General features: G+C 38.6%; 1 protein-coding gene across 3 annotated transcripts in view; it reads left to right on the forward strand.

The window, feature by feature from the left end:
* The first annotated feature begins 6,429 nt into the window (after positions 1 to 6,429).
* FBXO4 (F-box protein 4) overlaps positions 6,430 to 15,454 on the forward strand; it is a 17,714-nt gene continuing 8,689 nt past the window's right edge. Inside the window, exons 1-5 of one of the 3 annotated variants that reach the window (XM_040496227.1) lie at positions 6,430 to 6,865; positions 8,100 to 8,335; positions 10,913 to 11,133; positions 14,648 to 14,723; positions 14,834 to 15,009. In XM_040496227.1, coding sequence (XP_040352161.1) covers positions 6,677 to 6,865; positions 8,100 to 8,335; positions 10,913 to 11,133; positions 14,648 to 14,723; positions 14,834 to 15,009 — 898 coding nt within the window. In that variant the 5' untranslated portion in view covers positions 6,430 to 6,676. The remainder of the gene's footprint in view (positions 6,866 to 8,099; positions 8,336 to 10,912; positions 11,134 to 14,647; positions 14,724 to 14,833; positions 15,010 to 15,454) is intronic. The other 2 variants (XM_040496235.1, XM_040496217.1) reach the window with 2 other exon arrangements.

Consider the following 15,454-nt stretch of genomic DNA (forward strand, 5'->3'; position numbering starts at 1 on the left):
TTTTAGTATGGTTTTAGAACCACACGCCCCCTTACCCCCGCCTTTTGGAGCATGATGATCAATTGCAAATACTTCAGTTCCTTTCCCATTGGGCTCCCCTCAGTACTCTGCAGATCTCATTACTTCTGCCGGGAATGCTTTGCCCTTCTTTGTGGCCAGGTGAATACTTGTGCTTTAGGACTCAGCTCCAGTGATACTGGATCCATAAGGTTTTTTCAGCCCTTTTCAGTCAAATGTTCCTTTGCTTCTGCTCCCTTAATGTTCCTTCCCATGTTATCAAACAGGTAACACTGCTTTATAGTTCTTTTCCTTATGTGCTGGTGAACTCCATATTTAAAAAATGTATCTTAATACATTGTGCTTAATGAATGGTAGGCCCTTAGTAATGTTTTTTGGTTTTGTTTTATGGGGTTTTTTGCCTTTTTTTTTTTTTAATTAATAAGAGACACGGTTCTTAAGTGCTGAACTCTGCACAAAAGGGTTGCTGCTATTGGATTCCAAACTGCCATGCCCTCTACACCAGTGGTTAATAAGGCAAATAAGAAATTAGTTCTCAGAGAAGTAAAGTATTATGTAGATTTGGAACCTGAGAAAACCATAACTTTCTCTTCATAAATGGGAACTTCCATTTCGCCTTTACGACCCTTGGGAACCACTTGGGTCTCTCACTGGCTGGTGTAGTTATGAGGGTGCTACTGGGTGCTTTTTGTACAACTTTTCCATCCCCCACATAATTGGAGAATGATCTGTAGACCATAACACTCACAGTGCTTTTTACTAGGGTGTATTACAAAACAATGAACAACAGATTTTTGTATGTATGTGTTAAACCTAAGTAAATTTTATTTCATTTAAGTGAAGTATCTTCAAGATAACAAACACTCTACATCAGCAAGGCACTATAATTCCCTCATCAACAATTATTATGTGCCTACTACATCCCAGGTTTCATCTTAGGCATTGATGATATAGCTTTGTAAAACATCATTTTTGGGGGTTTATATTCCAGTGGAGGAAGTTAACACATTTTAAGAAATAAATGTATCGTGTGTTAAGTGGTTAGTGCTATGAAGAATAAAGCAGGGTAAAGGGCTTGTGTGACTCTGGAGAGGAGTGCTGTTTTATGTATGGTGGTTGGGAAGGCATGCCTATCTACTTTAGCATTAGCGTCTTCAAATTCTCTCCCTTTGGTTAAATGCCTTGCTGCACATTCAGTACATCCATAAAGTTTCTTTCTTATGGAAGTTCTGATACAGAATTAAGGAATGAGTCAGTCACTACATAAGACCTTTTTCCTTTGATTACATTTAAGACGTTTTCCAGTGTGGGCTTTACTAATGAGTGAGTGAGAACCTAAAGGCCTTGTTGTGTTATTACATGGGGGGTTTCTCTCCATTTTGAGTTCTCTGATTGTTACTAAAACTGTTAAAGGATTTTTTTTTTTTTATAATCCTTAAATTTGTGTGTTTCTTTTGCAGTGTGAATTTTTTTATGTTAATTTTTTATGTTCAAAGTAAGCTTTGAAACTTAAAGGCCTATCTGCTTTGTGGCATTTATAGGGTTCCTGGCTATTATGAATTGTTTGATGCTGATTAAGTTTCAAATCATGACAAGACTTTCCCTCATGCCTTTGCATACAGTAGAGTGAAGTGAGTGAGGGTTGTGGCTAAAACTCCACAATAAAATTACATTCCTATCTTTACCCTCCCACTGTGGGTTCTGTGATGTTCTTTGAAGTGGGAACTGTATCTAAACGTATTCTCAGCTTCATTTTAATGGCATTCTTAAAAACACACAACTGGATAACATGCTAGTTTTGGATGGCTTGCCACTTTTCTCTTGCCACCTACGAGGGCTCCTTTTTTGGCTCTAATAAGGATACCTTATCTGCAACAGAATCCAGGATTCTGTAGTTCTCTAGTGTCACTTCCTTGTATTATTTTTAACACAGTATGAGATAACATGTTAGGAAGTATTGTATTAAAATGCATTTACTATATCCATAAATAAGTATGTGATATGTATTCATGCTGAAGTTCTTTATTGTTTTTTGTTCTCTTACTTGTAGTGAAGATTTCCAAGTAAAATGTTTTGGAGCATATAATTTTTTTTTTAATAAAACCATATTCCCATATTTGTATCTTGGTCTTTATTTTCTTTTATATCTGAGTGTTGTATCAGAATGAAAACTTTCATTGTCTCAGTTTACTTTGACATCTGAACATTATTTCTTATGGTTCTAATAAATTTCATACAGTATAGTATACTGGTTAGGAATATGGGCTCTGGAGCCAGAGATCTGAAGTTAAATATTAGCCCTGTTGTGTCCTAGCTTTGTGGCTTCACATAAATTACTTAAACTTTCTGTACCTTAATATCCTATTATTTAACAAAGGAGCACTATTAGTACCTACATCACAGGTTATTAGGGATTAAATGAATTAATGTTCGAAGTTGCTTAGTTTAATGCTTAGCACATCCTAAGAGCTCAAAAGACTAGTTTTTATTATTTTCTTTAAGTCTAGTTTTGTGTATCAGTTCATCGTGCTGAAAATATACTTATCAGCCAGGATAATTGAGAGACAAACTCTTGTTCTGGCCAGTGAGCACTCACTCACTGCCTTGTCAGTTCAAGTTGTGCTGACCTTTCTAAATGGAAAGCAAGTTTCAGAGAAGAAATTACTGGCTAGATAGACAAATGTTTGTTTTAGATATGGCTAGAAGGAAACCTACAATTTTCAGAAATTTTTCAGCCCCAGTCTCACAATGTATATATATATCCCTGTATACCAACATCAACATTTACCTATCAGCTTGATTGACTTGGCTTCTAGTACCTTTAGGTCACACTGAACTGACAAGTCAGAGGCATTTAATGAAATACTAGTCATCTAATATCCTTAATATCCTGTTTAAAAAATAGATTAAGCTGGGAAATCCACATGATTGAATGGTATGTAGCTATAAGAAGCAAAAGCAAATATTTCTGTATAATGCTATGGAGTCATCTGAAGTGAAAAACAAGGTGGAAAAGAGTATATAGTACTATTTAAGAAAGGGAATAAATGTGTGTATAACCTTGTTTGCTTATATGTATGTATATTATATATACATTATATATATACATTATATACATATGTATGTATACATATATGTATACATACATATATGTATACATATATATATATACATTTTTTTTAATTTAAAAATTAAAAAAAAAAAAAAGTACTTCTGGTGGGAGGTATGGAGAGAGGTACCAGATGGAGGGGACCAGGATGGAAGCTAGACTTCTCTGAATATACCTTAAGTTTTGTACATTTGACTTTGGAGCATGTACTACATTTTTACAAAGCAAGATTACATCAAAATTAAAAGCAACTCCTAAAATTCCAAAGCAAAATACAACAAGTGAGCTGTATTGTGCTTCAAGTTGGTGGCTTAACTACACAGGAATATTTCAATTATTTTTAAAGAACAATAATTTGCATTCCCCTAGTGGATATCCCCAAGGGCTGTGAAGAAATCAAACTCCTCAGTAATTATAGTATTAATAACTCTGCTGATATCATTAGAAATGTGGATTTTCAGTGTAAGGGAAAAGAGACTAAATTGGAATCAAAGAAGGTAAGTAAAAATTCTGTAATTCTGAAGTTGAATAGAAATTAACAGCATGAACTCTTATTTTCTCTACATAAAGACCACCAAATAATGTCCAAATACCATTTCCCATTAAAATGAACCAGGGCTCTGGGGCACTTGGGTGGCCCTGTTGGTTAAGCATTTGACTTTTGCTTTCAGCTCAGGTAATGATCTCACAGTTTGTGAGTTTGAGCCCCTTGGGATTCAATCTCTCCCTCTCTCTCTGCCTCTCCCCCAACCCCATATATAACTAAACTTAAAAAACAAAACAAACAAACAAAAAAAAACAACCACAGCTCCCTGGAGATAAGGCTGAGTCTATATCATGGGCGGGACAATCAAATGGTTGATGAGGGACAACTTTTATTTAATCATCTAATCAAAGAGATCATAAAATTAGAATAGTAATACTTTTTTTTTTTTTAATTTTTTTTTTCAACGTTTATTTATTTTTGGGACAGGGAGAGACAGAGCATGAACGGGGGAGGGTCAGAGAGAGAGGGAGACAGAAAATCGGAAACAGGCTCCAGGCTCTGAGCCATCAGCCCAGAGCCTGACGCGGGGCTCGAACTCACGGACCGCGAGATCGTGACCTGGCTGAAGTCGGACGCTTAACCGACTGCGCCACCCAGGCGCCCCAGAATAGTAATACTTTAAAACTTGTAAATAATAATCATTGATAACTCCTAAATCCTTGAGATGAAAAGCTTATGATGAACTTGATAATAAATGGATCAGAATTTAGAAACCATTGATCAGTTTGAACATTAGAAAATGAGAATGACAATTTGAGTACACAATACCACTTAGAAATATTTTATAAAACCTATCTAAATTTGATCATGCCTTCCAAGAAAGTCCAGAATGTCCTGAAGTCCAGAAAGACCAACCTCGTTTCTTTTAACAGTTGCCAGGAAAAATAAAGGAGAGGGAACCTATAGAATGAACAAGTTTTAGGAACATGTCTACCAAATGTCACATGTGGATCTTGTTTGGGTCATGATTTAAAAAAGCCAATTGCAAAATATAAATTAAATAAGTATATATATTTGAGGCAGGTGAGGAAGTTAAGCCCTGCCCAAGTATTTGGTGATTTTAAAGAAAGTTAGGTGATAATGGTACAGTGGTAATGGTACAATGTTTCTTAAAAGTTACCTTAATTTTTAGAGACATATACTGAGATATTTAGGGATGAAATGATATATCTGGGATTTGCTTAAGAATAATCTCGATTTGGGGATGTGTGCGTTGGGTGGAGACAGTGATGGAGCAAGATAAACTGGTAACTTGAATCAGCTAGTGGACACATGGGATTACATTAACTCTAATAATTTTCACAATTAAAAAATTATAACCCATGGGGTGCCTGTGTGGCTCAGTCAGTTGAGCGCCTGGCTTCAGCTCAGGTTATGATCTCACCGTTAATGGGTTCAAGCCCAGGTTATGATCTCACTGTTAGTGGGTTCGAGCCCTGCGTCGGGCTCTGTGCTGACAGCTCAGAGCCTGGGACCTGCTTTGGATTCTGTCTCCCTCTCTCTCTGGTCCTCCCCCACTCGTGCTCTGTCCTAGAGTCTTAAAATTATGTATTTATTACTTTAGATTGAAATAATCCTTTAAGGAACCGAGATCTAGCTTTTGAGCAAAGTATTTTTTGGATTAGATTGAAGTAATCTATTTGAAAATGAATGACACAGTAGTTATTTGTGTCCTTATCAATAGAGACCATAGTCAGTTCAATATAATAGGTTACTCGTTGAAAAGAAAACCACAGGCCCCAGATGGAATCTCTTATTTTAAGGGCCCCACTTCAGCAAACCAAAACCATAATACCTAACCTACCTGCAGTTTCAGCCACCTGAGGAATGTAACCTTTAACCAGTCAACAAGGAATCCCTGGTCAGCACTAGGAAATTTACTGATAGACCTCTTCCATTCCCCTTAGGAGGGTGACCTTACAACAGTGTTGTGACTCTACAACAGTGTACTTTTTGCCAATAATTTCCTTTTTTTTTTTTTTTTTTTTTTTGCCTTTAATGATTTTTGTTTATTCTCTACACCCAAGATCGAGGGTCTCATGCTCCACTGACTCAGCCAGCCGGGCACCACCACCGCCCCACTTCTGCCTTTTAAAAACCTTCCTTTTCCTGCAGCTCAAGAGAGCTCCTTTCTTTTTGCTAGATGGGATGCTTCCATATTCATGAATTGGGCAATAAAGACAATTTGATCTTTTAAATCACTCAGTTGAATTTTTGTTGTTTATTACCTTGTAATGTGGCCTATGGCATAGTTTCTTAAAGCCCTTTCAAAGTAAGGCTGGACAAGGTGAGTAAAATGGATAACTGTTTTACAGATAAAAAAAACAACAACACTAGCAGGATTTCACCAGTACTGTATCTGGCTTCTCTTATTCTGGCCCTATGTTGCTGCCCTTTTGTGAGATGCCTACCTTCAGCAATTTTTAAATGTACCTATATTTTTAAGTAGAGAATACAGACTCCTCACCTTGGCATAAGGTCTTTCATGATTAGGCCCCTGGCCACCTCTCTACTCTCACTTCTGCCAATCCCCAAGAACACAAACAGTAAATCGGAGACTGAAAAACAATTAGAAAAAACCTCCACGCCTGGCACGGCAGTGCTGAGAAGGAAGCAACTGGTTATTATGCCTAAGACAGCGGAGGAGGGCAATCTATTGAATAAATAGGGATCACCTAGGCCCAGATGAAGTGTAAACGGGTCCCAGACAGAACGTCTTTGGGTGAAATAACCAAGTTACAAAGGGCCGAGAGATTTCATGGGACCGAGTGAGGTTAGCAAGGCTGAGGTCTGAAGTTAATGGGGCAGTGAGAGGTGCTTCGGGCTCCACTCGAGACGGCACCTCACTGGGCCACATCTCGATTCCCTTCCGGGTGCGGAGGCTGCCCGCGGGGAGACGTGGCAGGGGCGAGACGGGAGGTGCGGGGCGGGGGTGGCGAGCCGCCCGGTGGAGGACGCGCAGCGCGTGACCCTGCGGCGCGTCACGTGCGGCGTCGGCGGCCATGGCGGGAAGCGAGCCCCGCAGCGGAGGCAGCGCCCCGCCGCCGCACCACAGCGACTGGAGCCGGCTGGAGGCCGCCATCCTCAGCGGCTGGAGGAACTTCTGGCAGTCGGTGGGCAAGGAGAAGGCAGCGCCGAGGGCCTCCCAAGAGGAGGCGGACGAGGAGGCCAGTACCCTGACGCGGCTGCCGGTGAGTGGCGGCCACCGGACGCGGAGGACCGCGGGGCCGGGCCGGGAGGGGCGCCCCGCTCGGGCGGCCTTGGGGGCCTCGCCGCGCCCGGGCATGGGTCTGTCCCGTCCTGCAGCCATTCCGGGCCGTGTCGTCACCAGGGAATAACGGTAGAGCAGAGACGCCGAGGCGTTGACCTTTGGTCCTCCGCCGCGGGACCGATGGTCGCGGCGGAACTCACCGCAGTGGGGGCGCCCCGCTAACCGGCCGGGTCATCCTCACGTCTTCAACCCCCCAAAGCGAGTTTTGGTACTGGAACGTCCTGACGTCATTCAGGAAAAGAGGAGACCACGCCAGACTTTGTGGGTAGCCTGGGGAAGCCTTCAGCGACTGTGTTCTCAGCGGCTCTCACCTCAGGTTCAGGGTCCAGAACCCCTGGGGGACCCCCCCACCCCCGGAAACATTCGGCTATGACGCTGTGGCTCTTCTCCCACCGCGCGTTTCAAGCACCGACCCTCACACTTCATTGAGAAGAAGTTACAGGCGCCTCGAGGGGCGACAGGCCACAAGAATTATACACCTCATTTATTGTTAAACTCTTCAGGCAGATGGGAAAATGGAGAAACGAAAAATTTCTTCGAAATTATTAAACTCTGTATCTCGGCTGAACTCTTGACACCTGCCTGTGACATCTATCAGAAATTGAAAACTGCAGGCTTAGAATGCCTCCAAGGGTCTCCCTTTTATAGAGGTTCTTGGAAATAATAGATTTTATGGAGGAACTCAGATGACAGATTTATTCTTTGATTTGCTCTAATGACAAGATCAGAAGTTTGTCAGTTTCATAAAGATTTTATGTTGAAGGCTAGATTATTTCCTTAAGTAGTTTGTTCAAGTGAACGGTGTGACAAAATATCCGTGAGAAATTAAGAATCTGGTTATTTTGCTTGAAAAATGAATGTTTCGGTGTGTCAAAAATTAAGTGTTCAGTTACGTTTCTCTTTTGGTGGCAGGAAATTAACTTCCAAATAGTAGATTTCATTATTAAGAATACTGACACACCGATCTTTGGTTATCTAGTATAATTCTTTACAAGTTTTGTAATTTATCATGATATAATCATTAAAAAGACAAACTCTTTGGTTGACCTTTGGTTTCCTAGTATAATAAAATAAATTTTATAATTTATTATCAGAAAACAATTTTCCAAGATACATTTTTCATGCCTTTTACCTGTTTGCTGTTTCCATTTCAGATTGACGTACAGCTATATATTTTGTCATTTCTTTCACCTCATGATCTGTGTCAGTTGGGAAGTACCAGCCATTATTGGAATGAAACTGTACGAGATCCAATTCTGTGGAGATATTTTCTGCTGCGGGATCTTCCTTCTTGGTCTTCCGTTGACTGGAAGTCTCTTCCAGATCTAGAAATCTTAAAAAAGCCTATATCTGAGGTCACTGATGGTGCATTTTTTGACTACATGGCAGTGTGAGTATCTAGTTTTATGAATTAAAAAGAAGATACTATATTTGACTATATTACAAGCCAGTAGTGTAAATTAGTCTTGGCTCTGCCACTAAATTGAGGATTAAGTTAAATGACTTCCTTCATAGGACCCTTTCGTTTTTCACATGTTGTTATTTGCCTATGGTCCCTGACTCTAGACTATTTGAATAATTGTAGATAGTTCATATGCCAAGAAGTAAAACACTTGTTAAAATTTTCATTATCTATAGAATACTTGTTATTTTGTTAAATGATAAATACTTTTCTGTGTCCAAAGAAAGAATGATCAGCAATTAGAGACCAGTTCTTTAGCAGGAAAGAACAACATTCTCAAGATTCCGGGAAGTAAGATTTTGTTATCATCCAAAAGCACTGACACTTTTAAATATCATGTAGCTGAGAGAACTAATGTTCTTGAACAATTGTAATGCATTGGATTCTATGAGGGGTGCCCTTTGTATGTTTACTTAACGTGATTTTCACGCAATAAAGAAGGTAGTATCCTTGTGTTACGGATGTGGAATTGAGGTTCAAAATGGTTATGGATTTGCCTAAGGTCATATAGCTTATAAGACACTGTTCTGGTTGGAATCCTATCATGCTGCATTAAACATATAATGTCATTGGGTCTGGATATAACCTCCTTTATTGAGGGCCCCACATTTAAGGCATGGTAAATAAAATTAAAAGATATTTGTGTTTTAGGTAAAGATTTTACTAGCTATAGTATTTTTTTCATACTTAAGGTATTCATATCTTTCCTTATTCTAATGCAGATGCTAAGTCTTGTGAAGCTACTTGATTAAAATGTATGTGTTATGTTATATATAATTTCAGTAAGTGCTACTGTACTCTCACTAGCTAGTTGTTATTTCTACATTGTCCCACAACCAAGTATATCATGCTGTGGAACCAAATTTTCCCCAGGGATAGTCATAGTAACTACCATTCATGATCATATAAAGTGTTTTTTTTTTTTTTATTGAAGTATAATTAACATACAGTGTTATGTTAGTTTTAGGTGTATGATATAATGATTCAACAATTCTATGCACTTTTCAGGGCTCATCTTGATATGTGTACTCTTAACACCTTTTATATCACTCGTCTCCCTACCAACCTCTCATCTGTCAACTACCAGTTTGTTCTCCGTATTTAAGTCTGTTTTTGTTTTTTTTGGTCTCTTTTGTTTTGTTCATTTGTTTTGTTTCTTAAATCTATAAATCAATTTCTGATCCATACAACCCTGGGTTAATTGTTATTGCTTAAATAATGCAGATGAAAAAAACTTAAATTTAGACTATAAGTGGCTTATATAAATAAAGTGGTAATTTGGCTAGATCTGCCTAGCCTCAAAGTAGATTTTTCTTTTCCTTCTTGAATTACAAGGTTCCTAAATAAAGATCATTATCTTGTTAGGTTAGTGACTGTCTCAACCAGCTTGATTTAGTTAAAGGGATTTAGGTTTTATTTTTATTTGGGTACTATGTTTTAATTTTTGCTAACATGTAGAATTGCTAATTTAGAAATTTATAGCTATTGAAAGAAACAGTTGTTTTTTTCACATGATTCTTAGCTGGCTAGGTTATCCATATGGAACATTTGAGCTTCTGTGTATATGTGACACTTTTTAAACTGTTCCATTAGAGGCTGTTCATAAGAGTACTTAAGAAATTTGGTTAGGGGCACCTGGGTGGCTCAGTTGGTTAAGTGTCTGACTTCGGCTCAAGTTACGATCTTAAGTTTCATGGGTTCAAGCCCCACGTTGGGCTCTGTGCTGACAGCTCAGACCCTGGAGCCTGCTTTGGATTCTGTGTATCCCTCTCTCTCTGCCCTGGGCCACTCATGCTCGCTCGCGCTCTCTCTCTCTCTCTCAAAAATAAGCATGAAAAAAAAATTTAAAAAAAAGAAATTTGGTTATATTGGTGGACTTAGTGATTTTTTTCTTTTTCTTTCTTTTTTTTTTTTTTTTTACATCTAGAGATACTTATGCTAACTATCCACGTAGTTTATCTTTAGTGTGCGGTTTTTTCAGTCTTGGCACTACTGACATTTCAGACCAGGTGTTTAGACCAGTTGTCCTGTGCACTGTAGGATGTTTAGCAGCATCCTTTACCTCTGTCCACTAGATACCAGTAGCACCACCCGCTGACCCCCAGTTGTAATGACAAAAATGCCTGAGAGTTATAATGACAAAAAAAGGCTGAGAATCACTACTCTATGTAGTGAATTTTTTACAGCTGTAACAAGTGTTAGACCAAGTATTCCATGAGAAAAATCTAAATGAAAGATTAGAAAGTAAGTAACTACTTCCTGGGGAAAACTTTTTCAGCTTCTGGACCACTTCTACTCCCAGAGCGCCTTTGTTTTTTCCTGTCTGGCATTCAGCATACATATTATAATGGTATCTGCCCTCCATGTCCCTCCATGAGGATTCTAACTACATAATTATTATATCTCTTGTGTCTAGCAGGTTCTCAATAAACTATATATTGTTGAATGAATAACTGCCTAGATTTTTTTCTGTCCTGATTTTCTAATTGTGACAATTTTATATAGCTATAAAATGTGCTGTCCATATACAAGAAGATCCTTGAAATCTAGCCGTCCTATGTATGGAGCTGTCACGTCATTTTTACACTCCTTGATCATTCAGAATGAACCACGATTTGCTATGTTTGGACCAGGTTTGGAAGAACTGAATACATCTTTGGTGTTGAGCTTGATGTCTTCTCATGAGCTTTGCCCAACAGCTGGCTTGCCTCAGAGGCAGATTGATGGTAATTTTCATGTTAATCTATAGTATATAATAACTAAAGCACTTTGAACTTGATACTTATGTTGAATAATAAATTACTTTTTAATTAATTACATCTTTGATGTAATGAAATAATAGTAATTTGGTGAATAGGAGCCCCCTCCTTGGTCCCAGTGGGTTGAAAGAATTGATTTACTTTTTTGTAAGAGGTGAGCTTTCCTTTATTTTCTCAAGTTTGTGTAATCCAGAATGTAAGATTATATGAAAGTAAGTTATATGTTATCAAGATGTTTGTACAGTATTTATGTTATCAAGATGTTTGTACAGCATTTACCATATGTTAAAAGAATGTTAACAGCAAAAATCATTCAGCATCTACTGTGTGCAAAGTACTTTGCTATATATTGTAATTTTTAAAAAGACCTCAATTAATACTTTCCTCTTCTTTCTATGAAAACCATAAGTTAGTTGGCATGCAGGAGATGTAATAAACATACCTAACAATATAATCTAGCTTATGCTTTCCTCATTCATTTATCAAGAGCACTTATTAGATACTAAAGGTGCAGAGATTTAAAACAAACATCAGCAATCTTTGTCCTGAAGATACTTAGTTTAGGTAAGGGCATAGGCAAGTATGAAGGTGATTCGTGTATGGTATAATTAGCCTCCTGGGTAGAAAGATAAGGGTCAAAGAAGGCTCCATGTTGAACATGATGCCTTATTTGAGTCATTAAGATGAATTAAAAGAGGCCATTAAAATAAGGGTAAAAGTATTATGAGCAGTGAGCACTACATTTCTAAAAGCACAAAATTCTGGATACCGTGACCTTTTGAAGTAGCTCTGTGTGTCTACAGTGGGGCTAGGTGAGAAGACACCTGTATGTCATGCTTAAGCATTTGGGAGCTGTCGAAAGATTTTAAGCAGAAGAGCGAGATGATCAAGATTGTATTTGAGAAAGATCTGGCTTCTAAGTGGAAAATTGATTAGAAGAGGCTATAAAGATGTGGAGACTCATTAAGAAACCACTATAATGTGAAGAAAGTATGAAGGATACAGTGTTGACTGATTATGTATTGGCAGTATTTCTGATGTGGTTTTCATATTGGATGATGGTGCCATTCACTAGGATAAGGAAACACAGGAGGAGGAGGAGAAACTCTCCTCCACTCTTTGGAGTATGCTGACTTTGATAACTCTGGGAGATATAAGTAGAGATGCCCGCTATAAGCAATCCACTTGTGTGGAAGCTGCATTAGGGCAGGCTAGCTTTATTCTTGGCTGTCAGGCATGTAATAGACTGTCAACATGTATATTTGATGAATGAATGAACAAATGACTTTGTGGATTACTCTATGCATCCAGATCTTAAGAGTAAGATCTGGGTTAGAAATCAAGATTGGGAAATCATAGGGTGTCTGTGTAGACTTGAGAGTTTTTGAGTATAGAGAGGAATATTGTGAACCAGGTGCTGAAATCTTCAGTGAATGTTTAGAGGAAGGGGTTGTCAAATGTAATAAATAACATCCTAAATGTCATGGATATCATAAATGATGAGGCTGAGGAAGGGGAGATGGTCCTGCAGCTGAATGGTGTGTCCAAAAAGAGATGAAGTTTCAAAGAGAGCTGGTGAGTAATAGGACATGGAAGTGAGGAGTAAAGAGAACACCTCTTTGTCCTGAGATATGAGAGGATAAGCAATTTTGTTAATTGAGAGTCTTCTGCAAGAAAAGCAGCATTTTAGGGCAGGCCAGTTTCAGATAAGGCTGTGAGGTGGAACACTTTAAGAAGAGGTTGGGGATATGGGGAAATTTGCTGATGATGAAATGTTAATTTTATTCTTCAGACAACAGCAGAAGTGTTTGTTTTGAAAATGCCAATCCAATTATGCCTCAAATGCCACAAGATCAGAGAAGAATAGAGGGATGGGTCATTGGCAAGGTGGTACAGAACAGCATGGAGATCATACTGGGCTGAGGTTAGATGTATTGAGAGGGTAATCTCTGGAAATTAAACTGAGAAAAACAAAAATCAGAGATATAGTAGAATTTGTTTCTTTGATCTCTTTGGGGATCTCTTTGGGGAATTTGTGTACCAGACCTGGTGGCCAGGGGACTAGGGTCATGCTTGCAGTCTCAGCCACGAGGGTCTCTACCTATGTGTTGCCTGGAATGGTGACATAGGATGGCATGGCGGGTTTATTTAAGTAACTAGATTGGCTGTAATTCATGGATCGATAATATGAAAGGTGGAGTTGTCCTAAAGAGGTAAGTAAACGTGAGATTATATTAAGTTGTTTTTGAAGAGCGATGGCTTTGAAGGAAAGAGAAATAATTAGATAGGCATTTTCAAGCCATCTCTCCAGTTGCTGTCAGAAGAGTGGACAGTAGGGGACAAAAGTGGATGTAGGAGACTGGTAAAAAGTGATTGCAAAAGTCCAGGTGATAGGTATGATAATTTAGACTAAAAGGAGGGGGTGAGGATGGAGAGAAATAGATCTAAAAGGACATTTACATAGCAAAAAGAAATAGAGCCATAGAAGAAAGAGTGATCTTTTCATAATGCAAGAGGAGAATCAGCTCCTGAGTGTTAACACATCCAAAGAAGGGAAGATGTTAAGAAAGAAGGACAAATGACAATGTTGAATGATTCAGGTAAAGGTAGTAAGAAGCTAGTGTTTAGCTAGGAGTTTTACATATACAGTCTCATTTAATGCTTACAGTATCTCTAGGAAGTATGTATTTCTCTATTTTGATGTCAAAACTTTGGCTTACAAAATATGACAATGTGTGGCAAATGCAGATTATAACCCAAGTCTAATTCCAAATTTCACTATCTGCATATTTCCTCAATTTTCTGAGGTAATACTGGTGAGTCCCCATCAATTTATATGTGTATATATATATATATATTTAAAAAATTTTTTTTTTCTTAATGTTTATTTATTTTTGAGAGAGACCGAGACAATGTGAGTGGGTTAGGGGCAGAGAGAGAGGGAGACACAAAATCTGAAGCAGGCTCCAGGCTCTGAGCTGTCAGCAGAGCCTGACGCGGGGCTCAAACTCAGGAGCTGTGAGATCATGACCTGAGCCGAAGTCAGACGCTCAACCAACTGAGCCACCCAGGTGCCCCGACTCCCCATCAATTTAAAAACATTTTCAGAAGGAGAAAAAAGCCATTTCACTGAATGTATACATGGAGTATATGACTAATGAGAAACATAAAAATTGGTAAATGAATCTTGAGGAGAGATAGTAGCTGTTATGATGCAGCTGCTACTGATATGATACAGAAGGGAAAGCTCTAAGCCTAGCAGTTCTTTGTTCTTTATCCATAGTTTTATTGCCATATAAATGAAAATTGCATACGGCATCTTTTCTTCAACATAAACATTTCATTTTATTCCAAAGCTGTGTGTAACTTGTCATGGACTTTTTAGTTGCTCATTTTGCTTGCACTGGGTAATTTTTTTCAATCTGATGTTTTTCTATATTTATTAATGACTTGTTTTGATAACTGAAATTTTCTTCTTTAGGTATTGGATCAGGAGTCAGTTTTCAGTTGAGCAACCAACATAAATTCAACATCCTGATATTATATTCCACTACCAGGTAAGGCTGCCTACTTGGTGGCCTACCTGAGGCATCAGGACTTCAATACTTTAGGGGGATGGTGCTTGTTTAGTGTCTGTTTATGTTTTATATTTACATTTTTCTTATAGAAAGGAAAGAGATAGAGCAAGAGAAGAACATACAAGTGCTGTTAACAAGATGTTCAGTCTACAGAATGAAGGAGATGATCAGCAAGGAAGCCGGTATAGTGTAATTCCACAAATTCAGAAGGTGTGTGAAGTTGTTGATGGGTTCATCTATGTTGCAAACGCTGAAGCTCATAAAAGTAAGCATTATCTTATTTTCTTTTTAAGAGCACTTTTTTTTTCTTTTTTTGCAAAGCAAATAAGACATTTTTAGGCTTTACTGTGACTTTTTTAAGAATATGATGGTTAATTTAATAAATGTGATTCTGTGACCATTACTGTTAATAGTGGGCTTTCAAACATTGATGTGCATTACGATCACTTGGGGAGCTTGTTAAAAACATACCTGCCTTGGGGCGCCTGGGTGGCGCAGTCGGTTAAGCGTCCGACTTCGGCCAGGTCACGATCTCGCGGTCCGTGAGTTTGAGCCCCGCGTCAGGCTCTGGGCTGATGGCTCAGAACCTGGAGCCTGTTTCCGATTCTGTGTCTCCCTCTCTCTCTGCCCCTCCCCCGTTCATGCTCTGTCTCTCTCTGTCCCAAAAATAAATAAACGTTGAAAAAAAAAATTAAAAAAAAAAAAACAAA

This window comes from Herpailurus yagouaroundi, unplaced genomic scaffold (genome assembly GCF_014898765.1).
Source record: "Herpailurus yagouaroundi ecotype Mexico unplaced genomic scaffold, PumYag 29, whole genome shotgun sequence".
Lineage (NCBI taxonomy): Eukaryota > Metazoa > Chordata > Mammalia > Carnivora > Felidae > Herpailurus > Herpailurus yagouaroundi.